This window comes from Prionailurus bengalensis, chromosome B2, assembly GCF_016509475.1.
Source record: "Prionailurus bengalensis isolate Pbe53 chromosome B2, Fcat_Pben_1.1_paternal_pri, whole genome shotgun sequence".
Taxonomy (NCBI): Eukaryota; Metazoa; Chordata; class Mammalia; order Carnivora; family Felidae; genus Prionailurus; species Prionailurus bengalensis.
In genome coordinates, this window is record NC_057349.1 from 31624710 (window position 1) to 31646304 (window position 21595).

At 56.3% G+C, this 21595-nt stretch overlaps 4 protein-coding genes across 8 annotated transcripts; 3 read left to right on the forward strand and 1 right to left on the reverse strand.

Annotated features, from left to right (window-relative positions):
* Window positions 1-1150: 1150 nt before the first annotated feature.
* On the reverse strand, window positions 1151-7891 carry RXRB (retinoid X receptor beta). Of its 4 annotated transcripts, none has more exons than XM_043591127.1 (10): window positions 7660-7891; window positions 6736-6983; window positions 6068-6224; window positions 5525-5704; window positions 3977-4149; window positions 3446-3575; window positions 3119-3251; window positions 2912-3003; window positions 2516-2621; window positions 1151-2418 (listed from the first exon to the last, which is right to left on the reverse strand). In XM_043591127.1, the coding sequence occupies exons 1-10, from the start codon at window positions 7889-7891 to the stop codon at window positions 2271-2273; spliced, it is 1599 nt and encodes a 532-aa protein (XP_043447062.1). In that variant the 3' UTR covers window positions 1151-2270. The 4 variants fall into 4 exon arrangements, with proteins under 4 accessions (XP_043447062.1, XP_043447061.1, XP_043447059.1 ...); XM_043591126.1 differs by having other exon boundaries at window positions 2912-3015; XM_043591124.1 differs by having other exon boundaries at window positions 6577-6983.
* Window positions 7788-11889, forward strand: SLC39A7 (solute carrier family 39 member 7). 2 transcript variants are annotated; one of them, XM_043591128.1, is made up of 9 exons: window positions 7788-7900; window positions 8253-8353; window positions 8664-9078; window positions 9169-9337; window positions 9499-9552; window positions 9685-9849; window positions 9990-10130; window positions 10336-10532; window positions 10988-11889. In XM_043591128.1, the coding sequence occupies exons 3-9, from the start codon at window positions 8668-8670 to the stop codon at window positions 11258-11260; spliced, it is 1410 nt and encodes a 469-aa protein (XP_043447063.1). In that variant the 5' UTR covers window positions 7788-7900; window positions 8253-8353; window positions 8664-8667; the 3' UTR covers window positions 11261-11889. The 2 variants fall into 2 exon arrangements, with proteins under 2 accessions (XP_043447063.1, XP_043447064.1); XM_043591129.1 differs by lacking the exons at window positions 7788-7900; window positions 8253-8353 and having other exon boundaries at window positions 8759-8810; window positions 9185-9337.
* A 180-nt stretch (window positions 11890-12069) lies between these two features.
* Window positions 12070-14324, forward strand: HSD17B8 (hydroxysteroid 17-beta dehydrogenase 8). The gene is made up of 9 exons (XM_043591130.1): window positions 12070-12168; window positions 12362-12579; window positions 12682-12798; window positions 12908-13000; window positions 13103-13188; window positions 13307-13391; window positions 13602-13644; window positions 13862-13936; window positions 14131-14324. Exons 1-9 carry the CDS (start codon window positions 12123-12125, stop codon window positions 14145-14147), a joined length of 780 nt encoding a protein of 259 aa, XP_043447065.1. The 5' UTR covers window positions 12070-12122; the 3' UTR covers window positions 14148-14324.
* Window positions 14325-15449: 1125 nt separating this feature from the next.
* Window positions 15450-19996, forward strand: RING1 (ring finger protein 1). Its single transcript, XM_043591131.1, has 7 exons — window positions 15450-16184; window positions 16297-16432; window positions 17230-17390; window positions 17498-17713; window positions 18428-18817; window positions 19004-19277; window positions 19580-19996. Exons 2-7 carry the CDS (start codon window positions 16355-16357, stop codon window positions 19679-19681), a joined length of 1221 nt encoding a protein of 406 aa, XP_043447066.1. The 5' UTR covers window positions 15450-16184; window positions 16297-16354; the 3' UTR covers window positions 19682-19996.
* Window positions 19997-21595: the final 1599 nt, after the last annotated feature.

Here is a 21595-nt window from a genome sequence, read left to right on the forward strand (position 1 = left end):
CCCCGGCGGCCCACAGCCCCCACCCCGCCCCCGCCCCCGGCCCAGCCCCCGCCTCCAACCGCCCGCCCACAGCCACCGAGGGGAAACCCCACCCTCGATCTCCACCTGGTTGGGGGGGGGGGGCGGTGGGAGACAGCAGCCCTCGTTCGCTGACCCTTGCTCCTTGCAGAGGCTGAATGGCCTATACCCCCGATTCCTTTTTCGGGAACCCCAATATCTCTTCCTCTGCCCCTTCCTTTTCTAGGACTCAGACGTCCAGTCAAAGCCCCCACCTCAATTCCCTCCCCGTTAAGGGCCCAGAGCCCCTTTTCAGCAGTCCTGGGCGGGATTTAGGGCACTGTGGGAGGAGAGAGGCGGGCCTGGGGGTCTCTACCTCCCCCCAACAGGTCTCCATAATTACTTCCCCTCGCCCCGCCCAGTGTAATTACAGAGCCGGCCTAGGGTGGGGGTATTTATAGACAAGGCTATAGATAGCGACTGGAGACCTGCAACCCGACGGCTGCAGGGGGGTGGGGGTGGGGGGCAGGTGGTTAGAGGGGAGGCAGAGGGACTTAGTTTGGGGGCGGAGAGAGCCAGAGACTGTACAGCCCGACACACACAGGATAATCAGGTCCAAGGAGATGAAAATGGGGGGGACAAGGTCAGGGAGTCCGGGAGCCCAGGTGGCAAGGGACTCAGGGGGCCGTCGACGCTAGTTGGAAGAGTCGGGGGAAACAGGGTCACTCAGGGACGAGAGGCCGCCTCCAGGCGGGCAACGCCTGAGGAGGCCGCCGCGCTCAACGCCCAGTGCGCCCCCACGGACGGCACGGCGCCGGGTCTGCCCGGAGCCCGTGGCGCGGCCGGAGAAGACAGGAGCGAGCCGAGGCGCCGCCGCCCGCTGGCGCTAGGAGGGCGCAAGCGAACAAGGCGCCTTTGAGAATCAGCTGCCCCCCTCTTCCTCCTCCGGCCGGCCCCGCCCCCAGCCTGGCACACCCTCTCCCCCCTCCCCGACAAAGCGCGCCTTGTGTCCCCCACCCTGTGCCCGCCTCTCAGGCCCCGGGGAACCTCGGCGGCGGCGTCAAGGGAGCTCGTCCGGAGCTCCCGACCGGATGCCCCCCCACACACACACGCGGCCAACGCAGTGCTGCCCCCCCCAACACAGTCACCTCAGTCCAGAAAACAGCGATTTTAATTTGAAAGCTATTTTATGTGTGAGTGAAAGAGAAGGGAAAGGAAACCCAGAGAGAAGGGCTGCGAGGCAAAAATCATGCAGCCCCAGCACCCTAACTCTGCAGGCTGACCATCCCCCCCTCAATTCTCAGGCCAGGGTCCTGTGTCCCCAGTCTACACTGTGCCCAGGTCTGGGGGAAGGCTGTGAAAGGAAGGGCCTGAGGACTACTCACCAAACCACCCTGCCATCACATCCCAGGCCCCTTCCCCAAGTTAGACAAGAGATGGGGGAGGGGATAGGGAAGGCCAGTGCTTGAAGGGCCCCAGGGACAGACCATCTCAGGGCCCTGCCTTTCCCAAACACCACCTCCACCACTGGCATTTCTTAGTCAACCTGGGAAAGTACAGTACTTCTTTGAGTCTAACTGCAAGTCTCTATCCTCAGAGGAAATTAAAAATAGCAGATCGGTTCCTACATCTTCACCCACCCCTTAACCACCACCACCTTTTTATTCAGTCTGACTGCAGCAGGAGGTGAAGTGTGAGGGGGGCTCTGAACAGGAGACAGTGACAGGGCTCCTCCCTCTTCCAGAGTAGCCCCCACCTGCTGGGCTACTGTCAAGGCGGTCAAGGCCTGGAGGAAAGCCTGTCAGAGTGCTACTCCCATGTCCATCAGTTTGGGGGGCCTGCCCCCCAGTATCCATCTCCGGGAGAGTTCCCATTTTCTCTCTTCACATGGGTAGCTGAGTGAGGCAAGATGAGAAGGAAGCAAGGTCCTGTGAGCAAGGCCAGTGCTTTGTGCTGGGGGAAGGAGAGATCGTTCCAGGCAGGGGGTAAGAAATCACCCCAAATCATGACAGACCCAAGACAAATTCAGAGACTCAAGGTCACTGAAGGATGAGGTCCAGCCCTCACAAGGATCTGGGGTCCCCTCTGACTTGGGATATCAAGCAAACCTCTTGGAGGGTTTATGGATCCCCTTGGAGGTCTCAACTCTGCCCCGTACTCCTCACCCCACCAAGATTCTAGGACACGGCCCCTCCCCACCGTGCCCCCAAGGCTGGAGTCCCTCTCAGATGTGTACTCCTCAAGTGTGAGGAGCACCACGTGTAGGTCTGGGCTCAGGCCAGCTGGTGGGGAGCCTCAAGCATCTCCATGAGGAAGGTGTCAATGGGGGTGTCTCCAATGAGCTTGAAGAAAAACAGATGTTCTAGACACTTAAGGCCGATGGACCTGAGGGCAGGAAGACGTAGCAGCAGCTTGGCAAACCTGAAGCAGAGGTGGGAGAAGACAGCTGGAACCACACAGGCCCTGAACACAACTTCATGTCACCCCACAACCCCACACCCCCACAGCTCCTTCTCACCGTCCCTGCTGCTCAGGGTACTTCTGTTTGCAGTAGGTCTCCAGTGATGCGTACACTTTCTCCCTCAGAACCTCCACCTCACTGGGGTTAGAGAGACCCTTGGCATCTGGGATGGCAGGGAAGAGAGGAGGAAGAAGACAAATCAAATCAGGACAAATGTGGAGATGTGGCCCACACGATGTCCCTTTTGGGCCCCACCTACTGGCCCTTTAACAGATGCCTGGCTAAGTTGTGGAATGGGGCCAAAGGGGAACGTATCAGTGCATGTGGGTTTTTCTTGGTCAGCTGGGAGAGTTCCAGATTGAGGGGGATAGCTGGGTAACTTAGGAGTCTCCGGAGAAGAGGAGGCTCCAAGGTTGCCTTGGTCTTGAGAAACAGGGGTAATCCTCCTCTTACCTGGATTGAACAGAATGATTGCCCTCAGGCAGCCAAGCTCTGTCTTGTCCATCCTCATGTCACGCATTTTGGACACTAGCTCTGTCAGCACCCTGGAGAGGGACCTGCAGGTCACTCAAAGGTCACAGCTCAGCCAGCCTTGGACACGGACCAGCCTATAGCCCCACCCCCTCTACCTACAGGCCAGCCTAGCCGAAGGCCACTGACCGATCAAAGATGGCTCCCACGCCTGCAGAATGGGCTGAGTTGCGGTGCACATGAAGACCTGTGGCGAGGAGGATGCCATCTCGGACATCAATGGATCGGTGGGAGAAGGAAGCAATGAGGAGCTCGTTCCAGCCTGCATGGGGGGCGGCAAGGGTCAGGAGCCAGAGCTCAGACCATGGAATTCAAAGCATATCAGGGGAAGAGAAGAAGTGAGGAAATCAATGAACTTGGCTCCCTTGGTATGTAAGTATGCACTGGGGTCACTGAAGGTCAGAGGTCAAACAGGGATCAAATATCAAGAGATAAAGGGGATCCAAGGTCACTGACCTGCCCGTAGCAATATGACCTGGTCATCCAGAGGCAAGGAAGAAAAATGTGGGATCCTCTTCGCCCACTCAACAAGCGTGAATAGCTGTTTGTCAGCTGCCTGACAGATGTTAGTCACGGGGTCATTTGGCTGCAGGGGATGGGGAGGTAAGAGTTACGGAAGGTCTGGAGGTACACTGGAAGTCCCCCCCTTGTAAGAGGTTTCTGACACCACCTCCTTATCTAGAGTCTCCCTTCAAACCCATCTGAACCAATCCCCGTTAGTCAGGCTTCTCTTCTGGCATTCGCGAAAACAATTATTTATTTAGGACTAGCCCATGGTTCTACCACTGGGTTGTTTTGGGATGGGGACAGAGAAAGCTATCACACCCACCTCAGATGTTTGAGAGACCTTGTTTGGCAGCACTTCCAGTCCCAGGCAGTGTTAGGGGGGATGGAGGGTAAAGGGAGGGGAGAGGGAAATAGAACCAACCTAGACTCCCGTCCCCCATCCCCCATCAGGAGAGAGAGTGGATTGACCCCATCACTCACGCTGCTGCCGCTACCCCCGGTTCCCCCAGGACCCTCAACGCCCTGGTCACTCTTCTGCTCCACGGCAAGCTCTGCCTCCAGGATCCTGTCCACAGGCATCTCCTCGGGGGCTCCCCCAGCCCCCTCCCCATCCCCGTCCTTGTCCTTCCCCCGCTGACGTTCCTCCTGTACCGCTGGGGTGGGGGGAGGGGAGGAGAAGAAAAAGTGGAAAGTCAACAGTCAGCCGTGAAGGGTTCTGAAATGTCTTTAGGGCCTTATCAGGGTTCTCAAGGCCCTTAGGAGATATTTATAGAAATTAGAGAAGTCACTAGAAATGGTAGACTAGGGAGTCTGGAAGCAGGGGCTATAAAAGAGCATATAAATAAGCCAAGAAGGAGAAGAAGAAGGCAGGATAAAGGAATTAGGAAGAAAACTAACATTTAAACCTAGGGTCTAAGAAATGGGCCAAATACATTTTAACATTCACTCAATTATTATGAAAATTCCAGGATCTCTTATCTTTGTTATTAAAGATGAAAATTTTAGGGGGCGCCTGGGTGGCTCAGTCGGTTGAGCGTCCGACTTCGGCTCAGGTCACGATCTCACGGTCCGTGAGTTCGAGCCCCGCGTCGGGCTCTGGGCTGATGGCTCAGAGCCTGGAGCCTGCTTCACATTCTGTGTCTCCCTCTCTCTCTGACCCTCCCCCGTTCATGCTCTGTCTCTGTCTCAAAAATAAATAAAACGTTAAAAAAAAAATTTTTTTTTTAAAGATGAAAATTTTAGGGCTTGGAGAAGTTAGACAGCTTGTCCAAGTTCTCATAACATAGAGCAAGTCGTCCATCTAAATCCAAGTGTGCCTGGCTGCAAATCTGGTGCTCTTCCGATTCAACAAAGTCACAGTGAAAGGATCACTGGCCCGGGTCTTCAAACTTGTGGGTTCTGATTGCAACCCTGCCCCCTCTTTCGTTGCATGACCCCAGGAAAACCAGGCCTCAGGCTCATCTTCTCTAAAATGAGGCATTGGACCAAGATACCTTAAAGTGTCTGAAAATTCCAGAATTAGACTTAAGAAGATAAGAGAAAGAGAAGGGGAGGCAGCCCTGAGGTCTTCAGTAAAGTCTGCAGCTTCAAAGAATAGAGTCCCAGACTTTGGAGGAGGAATCACAGATAACAGGGAGACAGAGAGAGAGGGAGAGGTAAATCACAGGCACACAAGCACTGGTCAAAAGAGGAAGAACTATTCAGGTTAGTGAAGGGGAGACAGAGAAACTCATCATGGGTAAGGAATAGTTATCCTACCCTAGCACCAGATGGGAGGGGTCATGGGTGCCGGACACAGAGAAGCAGCCCCATTAAAAAAAGGAAACTCAAGAGAACAGAGCAGAATTCGAGAGACAAGAGCTGACGAGGAGGGAAGAGAGAAATCAAATATCGCCCTCTGGAGGAGGAGGGAGAACAGTCCAGTTCTGAGAGGTACAGTCTGCAGTTAGTTTCCTGCAGTCTTCCCTCCACCTCCTCCCTCCTCTCCCATAGGGTAGCCAAGGAAGCCCGGCTGACGCAGGCCCTTACCCTCCCTCTTCATGCCAGTGGCCAGGCACTTCTGATAACGGCAGTACTGACAGCGGTTTCGCTGGCGCTTGTCCACTGTGCAGTCCTTGTTGTCCCGGCACGAGTAGGTCAGGTCCTTACGGATGGTACGCTTGAAGAAGCCTTTGCAGCCCTCACAGCTGTAAACCCCGTAGTGTTTGCCTTGAAGGAGATGGGAACAGCAACAGCAAGGCCGCATGTAGACCCCTCACAATCAAGTCCCTTGCCAACTTCCCTCCCAGCAAACTTAGTTTAAATCCATCCACACAGATGGGGAACCAGGACATGAGGGATGACCCGGTCCCACTCTCCTTACTGTTCAAAAACCCTATACCAGCCCCCTCTTCCCCCTGACCATCCCCCATCCCCCATCCCACATCTGAGCTTCAGGTCCCTTAGTCATCACCAGGCTTCCTCCCATCCACTTGCTCCAATGCAACCCCATGAGCCCCTGGGAATCCCACAGGTGATGGTTAATGTCAGATACTCTCTTTCTTCCTTTCCAATGATCTCTGAGCCCCATACCTGAGCTTCGGTCCCCGCAGATTGCACATAGCCGTTTACCAGCCCCAGGGCCACCTGGAGGAGGTGGACAGTGCAGGCCCCGGACCCCTAAGACTGGTGGCTTCACATCTTCAGGGGGGCCAGACCCACCCCCAGGGAGCGACACTGTTGAGTTAATCTGGGATGGGGGAAATAGGGAAGTCACAGGGAGACTCACTGGGAAGGAGAATCTCTCAGAGGTCATGGAAATCATCCCCTACCACCTAGGCAGGGCCCTGCATTGCACATCACAGAAGACATTATTTACATTGCAGTCTATGTGAAGGGCCACCCTTGGAGCACAACCCCCCAAAAATTAGACATACAGTTCTCCTTGAAATTGTGCAACACAGGGGCCCTGAAGGGCATATATCTCAGGACGGCAGATGGGATAAAAAGGGCAGAAAAATAACTGATAGATGAAAGGGACATCAGAATATCGGGTTGTTTTATAGGGCTGGGAAGGAAGCATGCACTGAAAGATCAGTCACCTCAGGAAGGGCAAGGGGTCTCACAAGGACCACAGGCCTGCCAGGATTAGAGGACTGGAAGGTCAGTGGGCCATGGGGAAGTTCACACAAGGATCTGGGGTCACAAGGAAAACAAGGAAATGAAAGTGGAGAGGCAGTCAGTGAGCCACGACCTCTCACCTGGGGACTGCTGACAGGCCCGGAGAATCCTGGGGGAGCTGGAGGGGGCAGACCAGGGGACCCCATGGAAGAGCTGATGACTGGGAAAGGGGAGCCCAGTGGAGGGGGTGGCATCGGGGGTGGGGGTGGGGCCCCGGAACCTCCAAGGGTTGGGGCTGCTGAAGGGGGTAGGGGTAGGCCAGGAGGAGAAGGGGGAGGGGCCCCCTGGGGAAGGGGATTCGGGGAGGAACTGTCTGGGCTTCGGGAGTCTGAGGGAGGGGTACGTACAGGCACAGAGACACACAGACAGAAAGACAAAAAGAGAAAATGAGTCTTAGATCATCCAACTGGAGACTTTAATTCTCTCTAATCCCCCGCCGTGCCCCACCCCAACCCAACCCAACCCACCCCACCCATCCTCAAGTCCAGAAACACCCTGTTGTCAAACAACGGTTTAACTCCTAATTGTGGTGAGGGGAGGGGGTTAACAAAAGGCAGGATAGTTCAAGTGAGGGACAATTCCAAGCAATCCGTTTGGTCACCCCAAGCCAGACATGTCTTATGTGGGTGGGGCAGCACGTGGGGTGGAACTGACAGGCCCTCCATTCCCAGCGTGTAGCCAGAGCGTGCAAGGAAAACAGGTGGAAGGGACCCTTCCTAGGACGCAGCATCTGCCTTCAAACGACCAGAGTCCCCAAACTCGAGGACTCAAATCCCATGCCCGCGACCTCTGGATTGTAGGGCCTCAAACAGCCAAAGCTAGGAGGGCGGAAGCTCCCCCGCCCCGCCCCGGTGGGGGAGGGCGCTAAGGCCCTCGGGAGGGAGGGGACGCATGTTTACAAACAAGGGGGCGGGAGCGCCAGGGAAAGCGCTCCAGGGGACGGGGGGGAGGGGTCGCAGATAACGCGGTGACTGGTTCGCCGGTCCGTCCGCTAGGACACTCACCCCGCCCGCTGTCGCCCATCCCGTCCCGTCCAGCCTCCCCTGGCTCCGGCTCCGGGGTTTGTTGTTCTCCGGCTGCTGCCGCCGCCGCCGCCGCCGCGGGATCCAGCCAGGGCCGTCGCCGCCGCCACCGGGAGGCGACCCCACAATGCATTTCTTTTCGCACCCCCACCGGCCCACACTGCCCTGCGGCATGCCGCTGGGGGAGGAAGGGCGGGCGAGCAGCCCAAGACATGACTCTTGGGTGAGTGCAAGGATACCGTAGAGGTACCAGGGATTCCCACGTATTGACCGGGGGACTAGCTGAGCACGAGGAAGCCCCAGAGAAAAAGACTCTGGCCTGAACCGGGTCGAATTAAGCGCTTCGCTCTGCTCTGTACCAAAATGACAGCGCCGATATAGCAGCCATCTTGGTATAGACGGGAAGTCTCCGTGCTAGTTCCCGCCCCCTCGTCTAGTTGGAAACGGAGGAGGCGGTCTCCTCAGCCCAGTTAGCCGGCCTCGCCCAGCCTCCCCTCAAATAACCTCCACACCTGCGCATGCGCGCCAGAGCAGCGTGGCCTCGCCGACACCGGTGTGTCGCCATCTTGGTAAAGGTGTCGGGACGGAGGTGGAGCGGAACTTCCTGTTCTCGCGGGAGCCAGAGGCGGGACTGCCACGTCCGAGCAAACCGGGAAAGGAGAAGATCCTGAAGCCGGTGAGAATTCCCTGCTTTACCCAACCGTCCTTTCCAGACCTTTTCCATCTTCTAGTGGATCATAGAGACTAGGGCCCAGAGAGTCCGTAAAGTGGAGGATCAAAGCCTAGAGCGGTGTCCCAGGGCCCTACATCCGGGAGGGGGTTCGAGATAAAGAGACCGAGTCTTGGGAACAATGTGGGTGGGGACAGAACGGAATGGGGGAGCGGCCCATAGAAGTGGACGGAGGGCACGAACGGAGTAAAACTGACCCTGCATAGGTGTAGAGTTGAGGGTCAAGTGGAGTCACTATCTCTGTCCCTCTGGTCAGCGTGATGGCCAGGGGCCTGGGGGCTCCCCACTGGGTGGCCATGGGACTGCTGACCTGGGCGGCCTTGGGGCTGCTAGTGGCCGGACACGGGGGTCATGGCGACCTGCACCAGGACCTGCACGAAGACTTCCATGGCCACAGCCACAGGCGCTCACAAGAGGATTTTCACCATGGACACAGTCATGCCCATGGCCATGGCCACACTCACGAGAGCATCTGGCATGGGCATACCCACGGTCACGAACATGGACATTCACATGAGGATTTGCACCATGGCCATAGCCATGGCCAATCCCATGAGACCCTCTACCACAGAGGACATGGACATGACCATGAGCACAGCCATGGAGGCTATGGGGAGTCTGGGGCTCCAGGCATCAAGCAGGACCTGGATACTGTCACTCTCTGGGCCTATGTGAGTCCCCAGGGGATGGGAGAGAGAGGGGCCGGTTCTGGATTGTTGGGAAACCCCACACCACTTAACCCCTGACTCTCCCCTCACCAGGCACTGGGGGCCACAGTGCTGATCTCCGCAGCTCCATTTTTTGTCCTCTTCCTTATCCCTGTGGAATCAAACTCCCCCCGCCACCGCTCTCTGCTCCAGATCTTGCTCAGTTTTGCTTCCGGTGGGCTCCTGGGAGATGCCTTTCTGCACCTCATTCCTCATGCCCTGGGTAAGTGATTTTTGGCCACTACTGCAAATCTTAACATATTTTATTCTCTGGGCAGAAGGGTTCTTCATCCTTTGTGATCCTTGACCTTCTAATATTCCCCCAAATGCATGCCCCTTGGACAGGGTATTCACTCATCTGGCTTTTTCTCCCCCTTCCTCTAGAACCTCATTCTCACCACCCTCAGGAGCAGCCTGGACATGGACACTCCCACAGTGGTGAGGAAGGGGTGGATGGAGATGTATTGGGATGTTGAGAGAGGTCTTTCCCTCCCTGTTCTCCTCCTGCACTTGGGGAGGAGGAGTCTGGAATCCATATTTCCCTTAATGTCCCAATGCCTCTATTCCCAGGCCAGGGACCCATTCTGTCTGTGGGACTGTGGGTCCTCAGTGGAATTGTTGCCTTTCTTGTGGTGGAGAAATTTGTGAGACATGTGAAAGGAGGACATGGACACAGTCACGGACATGGACACGCTCATGGTCACACACAGGGAGGTCATGGGCATGGAAGACAGGGTGAGTACAGGAACAGCTTTCCTTGAAAGCCACCTTGCCTGCTGCAGAATCCCCTTACGGCTCTTCAGCAGGAGGGGACTTCCCTTTTGAGGACATTTCTGGAGATTTCTGTTCTCCACTCTACTAACTTCTTCCCTCAGAGCGTTCTTCAAAGGAGAAACAGAGCTCAGAGGAAGAAGAAAAGGAAGCAGGTGGGTCTCGGAAGAGGAGAGGAGGGAGCACAGGGCTCAAAGATGGGCCAGTGAGACCTCAGAATTCTGAAGAGGAAAAAAAAGGTTCAGGTGAGGGCCAGGGTTATCGATAAACTTGAGCAAAGGATATCACAAATCACATGGAATATACACTGTGGGTAATGGCAGGTGTCTGAGAAACATGAAGGGGCTGGATGTGAAGTGGTCTCTGGGGGGAGATGTGATAATGGCTGAAGGGCTGGGACAAGGGGTGGTAGATGACTCTAACCATTGTCTTCCTTTTTACTTGTACAAGATCTGCGTGTATCAGGGTACCTGAATCTGGCTGCTGACCTGGCACACAACTTCACAGATGGTCTGGCTATTGGTGCTTCATTTAGAGGAGGTTGGGGGCTAGGGATCCTGACCACAATGACTGTTCTGCTACATGAAGTGCCGCATGAAGTTGGGGACTTTGCCATCCTGGTCCAGTCTGGGTGCAGCAAAAAACAGGTTGGTAATGATGTGCGCGAGACATGATTGCCTCAGTCTTTACCTGTCCTGTTCACCCACCCAAAACCCAAGATCGCCTCGCATTAGTTTCAGACAAGTTGGTGCTGTTACAAACAATACAGCCTCTAGAAACGAGGGAGAAGAACTTCTGTTTTTTTGTCCTGTGGCTCAGTATTTCTTGAATTCTAGTCCACAAACCGTCTGAATGGTTTATGAGGGTGTTTTACACTGCCCCCACCCTGACCTTCCGAATCAGAAGTTCTGTGGAAAGGACCTCTTTGATATTTTTAGGTTTTTCAGAAAGTGTCGATTCTAGATCCTCCTCTTTTTGCCTTATTCTTCAGGTCCCAAAGACCTGCACCCTTCCCATATATACCTGTACCCCACCAAACATGCCTAACCACTGATCATCTTTAGATGTTGTTGAATGCCTTTCTGTCTTTTCTGCCCACCAGGCGATGCGTCTGCAACTACTGACGGCAATAGGGGCACTGGCAGGCACAGCCTGTGCCCTCCTAACTGAAGGAGGGGCAGTGGGCAGTGAAGTTGCAAGTGGTACAGGTCCTGGCTGGGTTCTGCCATTCACTGCAGGTGGCTTCATCTATGTAGCAACGGTGTCCGTGTTGCCTGAGCTGTTGAGGGAGGCATCACCATTGCAGTCACTTCTGGAGGTGCTGGGGCTGCTAGGGGGAGTTGTCATGATGGTGCTGATTGCCCACCTCGAGTGAGAGGTGGGGTAAACCGTCCCCACTCCAGCCCTAAATCTCTAGTGTGTAAGCCTTTCCAGGTCAGGGGTCTGTGGAAGTTGGGGACCCTGGCCAGGGATGTCTGCTGAAGGAAGTTGTAAGCTAGGGAAGTGGTAACGTTGGCATTAGGGCCATCAAGATTTTGCAGTCTTATAAGAGCTGCAGAAGTGAGAATGAGAAGTCAGAGGGACCATAGTGTTAGTCATGTGCTAACCATGTTGTTGGGTTTAGGGGGTCAAATGGGGCCATGAAGAAGGCTGGAGAAGAGAGGTGATGACAGCCTACCCCGTGTCCCCTACCGAACCTGTTTGCAGAAAACCAAGCTACCAAGAACAGGTTTATCCAAGGTCCACCCTCCCTTCCCACCTGTTGGTGGAAGCTTCAGGGAAGACCAGAGTCCTGGATAGAGTGGGTAGCAGGAAGAGTGGGGGATATACATCAATTAAACATCAATCGTGTGTCCTGATTTGGGAGTGATTGGGGGGGGAGGGGGGGGAGGTGGACTTGCCAATCTCGTGGCCTGATTTTTTTTTTCCTATTCTTTTGATATCACTGAATTGAGGGGTAGGGGTGGTAACCGGAAATAAAGTCCTCGGATCTTCCGCCCCAAACGCGGTCTTTGTCTTTTTTGAGAGAATGAGGGCCCCTCATCTTCCCATTCCCCAGGCCCCCAAGCGGTGGCGCGTGACCACGCCCCCGCGGTGGAGGGTCAGCCTGTGCTGGTGGCCTCCGAAGGCTCAACGCTGGCCGGGCTTAGGTTGGCGCGGCTTTGCTCTTGCCACGCCTCCTCTGCGCTAGGATTGGTTCAGTGCTGGGTTCAGTGCCCGCCCACCCGCCGGCGGACATGGCGTCTCAGCTCCGTCTCCGCTCGGCGCTGGCCCTGGTCACAGGTTGAGGGAATGTTCTTCCAGGGCGGGTCGGGGTGCCGGAGTGTTGTCCGGGGACGCCCTTGGGGTCTGCAGCCGCTGTGACCTCTGGCGCCTGGTCCGAATTTTACTACTTTGCGCCCTGTTGACCCCTGACCCTGCCTCCTCCTCCCTTTCTCCCCTTCCCCCCCACTCCGTGTGTTCTCTCCCACCTCAGGCGCGGGTAGCGGCATCGGCCGAGCTGTCAGTGTGCGCCTGGCCAGAGAGGGGGCCGCCGTGGCCGCTTGCGACCTGGACGAGGCGGCGGCAAGCGAGACGGTGCGGCTGCTGGGCGGGCGGGGTAGCGAGGAGGTGGCGCCCTGCGGGGGCCACACAGCCTTCCAGGCTGACGTGTCTGAGGCCGGGGCGGTCAGGAGCCTGCTGGAACAAGTACAGGTGAACGCGAGACGACCTCGCCCCCTTTAAAGAGCCAACATTGATTGTCTTCACTAACCCGGCTCTACTTGGGTTTTGGTGTGTAACCGCCCCCTTCCATAGGCCTGCTTTTCTCGCCCACCGTCCGTCGTTGTGTCCTGTGCTGGGATCACCAGGGATGAGTTTCTGCTCCACATGTCTGAGGATGACTGGGACAAAGTCATAGCTGTCAACCTCAAGGTGGCGACTTCTGAACCTGTGACTTCTGGTTTCTCTAGCCTGGGGGAGGGAGCTGGAGGAGGACTGTCACCCAACTGTTCCTTTCTGCCTTGTTACTCTTTCCCACCAGGGCATCTTTCTAGTCACTCAAGCTGCAGCCCAACTCCTGGTGTCCAGTGGTTGTCATGGTTCCATCATCAACATCAGTAGCATCACAGGGAAGGTCAGGTTGAGTTAGGAGAAGGTCAGCCAGCCAATTGGGCACAGAGAGGAGAGCCTCTCCTTGGGACTCCTGACTCATTCCAAATCTCTGACTCACCTATAGGTGGGGAACATGGGACAGACAAACTACGCAGCATCCAAGGCTGGAGTGATTGGGCTGACCCAGACTGCAGCTCGAGAACTTGGCCGGTTAGTCAGACACAGCTGGGGGTACAGAGGGATTTGCTGAGCCATGTGGGAGGTCTGGGGAGGGGGTGTGTCAGTGTTCAGCCCTTTCCAGAGTCAGCAGCCACTCTCCCTCCCACAGACATGGGATCCGCTGTAACTCTGTCCTCCCAGGGTTCATTACAACACCCATGACACAGAAAGTGCCACAGAAAGTGCTGGACAAGGTAGGAGGCTGTGGGTAGAGGGCAGAGTTATTCAGACACCCAATCTCTCTGGGCTTCAGACAGAATGCTGAGCACAGGGCCTGACAAATAGTAGATATTCAATAAGTGTACAAGGAATGAAAAAAGAAAAAGGTGCCACAGACAGCCTACCAAAAAAAAAAAAAAAAAGGTAAAAGAAACATTTACACATGTATGAGTGTTTTCTTACAGGTGACTGGAATGATCCCGATGGGGCATTTGGGGGATCCTGAGGGTGAGCACTGAATAAGGAAAAGGAGTTAGGGAGGGGGCCTGAATGAAGAAATCCCAAACTTTGTGGGATCTGAAAGGATCTCACCAGGATTGGTGGTTGGTGTGTGTGTGTGTGTGTGTGTGTGTGTGTGTTGGTGGGGAGGGGTTCTGGTGGGAGGTGATGACTTTGGATCTATGAAAGTGAATAGGATTCTGCCTTTTCCCCACCATTCCCATAGATGTGGCAGATGTGGTCGCATTCTTGGCATCTGAAGACAGTGGATACATCACAGGGGCCTCAGTGGAAGTCACTGGTATGAGGCCATCATGGGGAGGGAGAAGGCAGAGAAGTGGAACCCAGATGATAAGAGAAAGCAAGAGAAGGGAGTCTGGAGCCACTAAGGGAAGAGCAGAAGTTCCCATAGGCGAGGGACTGAACTGGGCACCCCCCCCCCCAGCCCATTTGTCTCCACCTATGCATCTGTCCAAATGTTTCTGCCCCTCCCAGGAGGTCTTTTCATGTAACTGCTTCACGGACCCTGGATTCTGCTCACTCCCCCACCACTCCACCCGGCCTCCTGCTGATGAGGACTCTGAGTTCCCAGGCTACAAAAGGGGTGGCAGTGTATGGCTCTGGAATGCTGAATATGGGAGGCAGGGGTGCTTGTGACCCTAATAAATTCCAAATCCTCTTCCCTGCCACCTCCGGTTCTTCTTGTGTCTAAGCCCTCAGACCCTTCCCCACCTCCCCCTCCTTTCCCTTTCCCGAAGGATTGTTCCCTTTCACTGCCTGGTCTCCCAGGGCAACCCCCGCCGCCGGGTGTGAGAGGAGAGAGTGTATGTCACTGTGTATGCGTGACATTCTGGGTCTTTATAGAGGGAGGGGGTCTCTGCCCCCACCCCCTTCCACTGGTCCTACAGCCCCAGTACCCTCTCCCCAATTCCCTGGGTCCTTATGGTCCCCAAGGGTGGTTTGTTCATGGCCCCATCCTGGTGTCCAGTCTGGCCTTGGGAGGGGGTCTTGGAACAGGTGGCCCTCCCCTACCCCCTCCCTTTTCTGAGTCCCCCCCCTCCCCTTTCTCTCCACCTTACAATAGCTGCAGCCGGCCTGGGGTCGGGTGGGGGGGATTAGGGGAGGGGGCCAGGATTAGGGGAATGGACCAGCCGATGAAAGGGGCTGGAGGAGAGCAGAAGGGAGGGGGCTGGGAGGAGGAGGAGAAAGGGGAGGGGGTCCGCGCTAATCGACTCTGGAGCCCACATAAGGACTGGCCACGGACTGAAGGAGAGGACAGAGAAGTAGGGGGGAACTGGGGGAGGGGGCGAGGGGACCCACTGCTGCCTTGTCCCAGAAACAGGCTACCCCCTGGCAGCTGCAGCCCAAGTCCGGGAGCCCCAGCTCAGGCTGGAGGAGACAGGACGCCCACTACGGTCTTTCCCCCCGCCCCCCCCCCCCACATCTCATCCCCTGCCCTCAATGGGGATCGCTCTGCCCCTTCCTCTTCTCTTTCCTCCCTGTCCCCTTCCTTTACAGAAAAGTCCTGGAGGAGGCTTCTGTCCGCTTCCCACTCCAGACATTCTGCCCCTTGTGCCCCCACCCACCCACACGCGCACACCCCCTCCCCTATAGGGGCCCCATCGTGTGTGTGTGTGTGTGTGTGTGTGTGTGTGTGTGTGTGTGTGTGTGTCCCTGCTTCCGCGTGGTGTCTCCATTCCCCTGTTCCTCCCGTGCGCCTCCCTCCCCCGCCCCGGGCCGCGGCTCTTGATTGTCCAAACGCAATTCTCGAGTCTATGGCTCCGGCCGAGAGTTGAGTCTGGACGTCCCGAGCCGCTGTCCCCAAACCTCGAGGGGAGAGCGGGTCGGAGGGTCTAGGGAGAGCCAAAGCGAAGGGTGCAGCAAGTCCCCAGGGTGGTAAGGGGAATCCCGGGCTCATCCGGATTTAGTTGCGTTCACAGGACTGGAGGACTGAAAAGGCCGAAGATCCTTTCCAGCCTTCCCCCTCCCCTCCCCGGAATGCCGGGCTGGGGTTACGGAGTTGTGGGGAGGGGGGCAGTTGTCCCCCAGAGCCGCTAGGGGACGCGGAGTGGGGGAGGTGGCCCCTTTTCCAACCCCTCTCTACCCTCCCGGGGTCCAAGAGATCCCAGGCCCCGCCCTCCGGAGCGGAGGCCCCGGGTGGGGACCTCGGGAAGGGAACAGTGGCTAAGGTTGGCAGCGCGACGGTGCCGGCCCGGGGACTGAGACCGCGGTCCCCACGTATCGGGGGACTCCGGGGACGCCGGCTCCTCACGCGAGGCGGACGCGCCCGAAGGCGGGGGAACCCGGGAGCCCACGTCGCGTCCCACCCGAGCCCGGAGTGGCGGGTGACGTCTCCGCTGGCGGGGGCGGGGGGGGGGGGTAGCGGAGGGACAAACGGAAGTGACGTAGGGCCCCAGCGCCCGGGCCATGGCGGCGGCGGCGGCGGGAGCTGCTGTCTGAGCAGCGGCTGCGGACCGAGCGAACTGGGGCTGAGAGCCCGGGCCCAGTGAGAGGCGCTGCGGCAACGGGGCGCGGACGGCTGGAGCCCGGTGAGGGGCAGCGCGGCGCGGGGCGGAGGTTGTGGGGGGAGCCACAGGAGGGGCGGGGTCTGCGCGAGGGCGGCCCCCCTAACACCCTTCCCCCCCTTCCCCCTTTCCCCAGCCTACCTCTCCTCCTCCACCGCTGCCGAGCCCGGGTGGGGGGTCTGTGCCCTGTCACCATGACGACGCCGGCGAATGCCCAGAATGCCAGCAAAACGTGGGAACTGAGTCTATACGAGCTCCACCGGACCCCGCAGGTGATAGGGACTTTCCTTTCACAGCTTACTCCCTTTCCCCAAACCCTTCAAACAGACCCCTATCTCACAGCCTCTTTTCCATTTTTCGCCCTATTCTGCCGACCCTGCCTGATGTCACAGACTCCCTTGACCCCACCTTTGAATCACCTTAATCTTTTCCAAGCACTTTCACATTTATCTCGTTTCATTCTCACATCAGCTATTGCCACAGATGTAGAGCGACTATGACTGCCTTCATCTGAAAAATAGTAAACACATAGACATTACCTTCAGTGTTCCTCAGTTCAGTGTCAAAGGTCAATGCATATAAGACTTTCCTTCCAAGTTTACTAGAAATGGAGCCCTCCCCTGCGCAACCCACCCCCTCACCACGCCTTGCCAATATTCTGATACCATAATGAGATGGAGCCCCAGAATCTGTGTTTTAAACAAGCACCATAGGGTATTCTGATACAGGTTGCACCCAGACCACACTTTAAGAAATTAGATTGAAAAAGTCTTCCCCAAACCCCACATCTGTGCCACCTCTGCCCCAGACCTCTGACCAAACCTCAGATCCTCCTGTTGCAAAGCTCCTACTTTCAGTTAATGCACACTACTCCTTTCTGTTCTCCATTCTCTCCAAGTCACTAGCTCCTCTTTCTCAGAATTCCCGTCTTCCTCAAGTGGTCAACACGGGGTACCCAGATTCTGTTATTTCACTGTATTTCTCAAAACTCCCATTCCATTGACCACCTGTTTCTAAAACCCCTTTCCCCCCAACCCACCATCACCTTTCCACTCACTGATGTCTCCAGGAAGCCATCATGGATGGCACAGAGATTGCGGTTTCCCCTCGGTCACTGCATTCAGAACTCATGTGCCCCATCTGCCTGGACATGCTGAAGAATACAATGACCACCAAGGAGTGCCTCCACCGATTCTGCTCCGACTGTATTGTCACGGCCCTGCGGAGCGGGTAATGGGAGGGATGTGTTTGAGATGGGGTGAAGGGTACAGAGTTGGGGCGTCAGTGTCCTAGCGACTGAGACTGACTCGTTGAGGGCCTCCTCTCTCCCACCCCAGGAACAAGGAGTGCCCTACCTGCCGCAAGAAGCTGGTATCCAAGCGGTCTCTGCGGCCAGATCCCAACTTTGATGCCCTGATCTCTAAGATCTATCCCAGCCGGGAGGAATATGAGGCCCACCAAGACCGGGTGCTCATCCGCCTCAGTCGCCTGCACAACCAACAGGCACTGAGCTCCAGCATTGAAGAGGGGCTGCGCATGCAGGCCATGCACAGGTTCGGGCCGGGAGAGAGGCGATAGCAGGGCTGGTGGGACAGATCCGTGGGTCAGACTCCTGGTGCCGTCTTTGCTGCCTGCCAGCTTCTAAACCTTAGCATTTTAATAGCTAACCACAGCCTGATTGTCAAGGTCTGGAAGCCAGGGGTGTAAATTGCAGCTTCCTAGTTAGCAACTGGTACTACTATTCTTAAGAAAAAATTAGCTCACCCTCTAACTTTCTAGAAGTTAGAACAGTGGAGTGATTTTGAGCATAAACTCTGGATTCACCTTGCGGGGAATTAAATGACCTTCTAGGCCAGCATTGCTCGGTCTTTAATAAGCATCCAGATTACCAGAGGGTCTGTGAAAAATGCAAATTCTAATTCAGTAGGTCTGGAGTTGGGCCTGAAATTCTGCATTTCTACAAACCTATGCGACTGGTTCTTGGAGTCCATGTGGAGAGGCAAGAGGCTGTGGTTGCACACAAGTTATCTAACATTTCTAAGCCTCAGTTTTCTCAACCATAAATAGAATATAATCACATGCTTCTAAGATTTGTACTATGTGAGGCGATCAGTGCAAAATACTTAGCAGTGTGTTTGGCGTGTAGTTAGTGTTTAATAAATATTAGGTGTCATCATTAAGATTTCCCTGATCTCTTGTTCTCTTAAGTTTAAAGTTTAAACCCCTTATCTGTGGTGCTTTCTAACCTCAACCACTTGCTTCTACAGGGCCCAGCGTGTGAGGCGGCCGATGCCCGGGTCAGATCAGACCACCACGATGAGTGGGGGGGAAGGAGAGCCTGGGGAGGGAGAGGGGGATGGAGAGGATGTGAGCTCAGACTCTGCCCCTGACTCTGCCCCAGGCCCTGCTCCCAAGCGACCCCGTGGCGGGGGTGCAGGGGGGAGCAGTGTAGGGACAGGGGGAGGTGGCACCGGCGGGGTGGGTGGGGGCGCCGGTTCTGAAGACTCTGGTGACCGGGGAGGGACTTTGGGAGGGGGAACCCTAGGCCCCCCAAGCCCTCCTGGGGCCCCCAGTCCCCCGGAGCCAGGCGGAGAAATTGAGCTCGTGTTCCGGCCCCACCCCCTGCTCGTGGAGAAGGGAGAATACTGCCAGACTAGGTGAGAGCCCTGTCTTTTCCCCTGACCTCTGAGAAATCAAAAAGATCATATAGATGTCCATCAGAAGTGGGCTTCACCCAAACCCAGAAAGAAACCCTAACCCAGAAGCCCTTTTGGAAAATCCCCTACTTCCCTTTTCCATTTGCGGCTTCCTGTCCCCAAAACCTGCCTTCTTTCCCACTTCAGGTATGTGAAGACAACTGGGAATGCTACAGTGGACCATCTTTCCAAGTACTTGGCCCTGCGTATTGCCCTTGAGCGGAGGCAGCAGCAAGAAGCCGGGGAGCCAGGAGGGCCTGGAGGGGGCGCCTCTGATGCCGGGGGACCTGATGGGGGTGGTGGAGAGGGTGGGGGTACCGGAGGAGGTGACGGCCCTGAGGAGCCTGCCTTGCCCAGTCTGGAAGGTGTCAGTGAAAAGCAGTACACCATCTACATCGCCCCCGGGGGTGGAGCTTTCACGGTGAGAGCCTCTGAGGGCAGTGCTATAAGAGGGGAGAGGCTGGGAGGGTGGCCTGGGGCCATACAGACCCTGGATCCTGACCTCCTAACTAGCCCACCCTCCACTCTCCCTCTGCATCTCTCATCTCACGTCTGTGTCTTATCTTCTTCCTACTCACTCTCTATGCCCCTGCTTTACCCCACCTTTTTTATTATTCCTTTTTCTTTCTTCCTCCCTTGGTCACTTTCTGCCTCTCATTCATATCCTTTACCACCTTCTCCAACTTTTTCTTACCCTGCCTCTCTCTTCTACCCCCTCTGTAGACACTGAATGGCTCGCTGACCCTGGAACTGGTGAATGAGAAGTTCTGGAAGGTGTCCCGGCCACTGGAGCTTTGCTATGCCCCCACCAAGGATCCAAAGTGACCCCACAAGGGGACGCCAGAGGATGGGGACCAGGGGGTGTCCCTGTGTCCTGGCCCACCACCCCAGCTTCTTTGTTCCCCAGTGCCCCCCAGCCCAGCCAGTCAGCAAGAGGACACAAATGAGGACAAGTGGCTTTTATACAAAGTGTCTATATCAGATTCTTCTATATTGTACAGAGTGGGGCATGCGCCCCCATCTACTGCCTTTTCTATTGCCCCTCAACCTCCCATCTCTACAAGATGTTGGGGAAGGTGAAGAACCCTCCCCTTCATGCTCCCCTACCAACAACAAATTTGCTTCTTTTCCTCTTTGAAACCTGCAGTTCTGTGTGTGTTTATCACGGGTGTGCTAGAAGGGGTGGGGGGAGATTGGGGAGACAAGCTGGAAATCATGTGGAATCAACTTTGGAAATGGGGAGGAAATGTCAAAGGTTATTCACGGTATGTAAATCCCATTTTTCTGAGTCCCCAAATCAGCAAATATGTTCGAAACTAGCGGGGACCAACCTATGAAGTTGAAAGGGACAGGGTGAAGAGGTAAGCGTTGTCTGAAGTCTTCTCAAACTTGCCCCCTAAAAGCTGAATCGCCCAGCTTGAGATCCAGGATTTAAATAGCAAAGGGAAAGCAGGAAAGTGGCTTGAGAGTAAGGCATGTTGGTAGACTCCAACGGGACCCACCGTAATGTTTGGAAGGAGGATAATTTTTTCTCACTGCAAGAAGCTAGTTTCCATAGCTGGAAAGACAAGAGGGAGGGAAGTGGGGAGCGCTGCCAGAACCCCCGAGCTGGACATCTCGGCCGCCTCCAAAGAAGGCGGACAGGACCAGGGACTACAGTTCCCAGGAGTGAGCGAGCCGATGCCCGCCGAGCCGCGGGCTGAGTGGAGGGAGGGCCGCGCGGGAGGTGTAGTTCTGTGCCTGTCCAGGCAGCGGCCCAGAGCTGAGGGGTGGGGGCGTCAAGTGAAGCCATCGCTGGCTCCGGGCCTCGAGTTCCGCGAGCGAGCCGGGCCCCAAGTCTGGGCGGGGGACGGGGTGCTCGGCTGCGCGCCGGGTCTCGGGCACTGCGGGGGTCGGGGAGGAGGACCGGCCTCCCCAGGAGTAACTGATGCTCCTTCTACCCCCTTCAGCCTCTCTGCCCCTCACTTCCTGTTTCCGTTGCCCTTCGCGCCCCCACCCGACCCGCCCCAAATTCCTGCGGCTCGCTCAGTTCTCCGCCCCGCTGGCAAAGAAGTCAGCCTCTCGATCTGATCCACAGACCCGAGGGCATCCCAGCCCACGCTTGGGATTTCTCTTTTCCACTGGTCCCTAACACCTTCAATACCGACTGAGGGGCACCTCGAGCCCCAGCAAATCTCGCAGACCTGGTGGCCTGGAGCTCACCCCCAGAGCCCTCTCGCCCTGCAGAAATAGACAGCACCCACTTCACCCTTGTAGGAGCCTCTTTCTGTGCCCGCTCCCCGGAGCCCCTGATCTTGGCTCCCCTCCTCTCCAACCGCAGGTATCCAGCGGCTGGGGAGCTCCCGGGACGGTGGGTGGGGCGGGAGGAGAGGTGGGCGTTGCTCCTGAAGTTTCGAAGAGAGAGAGAAACAGATGCGGAGGAGTCGGGAAGGATGGAAGGATACCGAGGTGGAAGTTGATGCGTATGTAATGAACCCGGCTTCTCTTCTGGTTCCAGGCGCTGCCAGGAGCGTCAGCGCAGCCTCACGTTGCTCATTCCCTCGCAGCCTCTTCGGTCTCTGTTCCCCCGCCCTCTTGCTGAACTCTGGAACAGCCAGCGGCCCCTGGCCCCTGTATCTCCCTTCCTATGGCTCCTCTGTCCCTCCCCGGCTCCCCAGTCAACACCACCCCACCCTCCCCTTCTGTCCACTTCTCACATTTCGACCCCTGTCTCCTCTCTGCTGCCTCCATGACTGAACT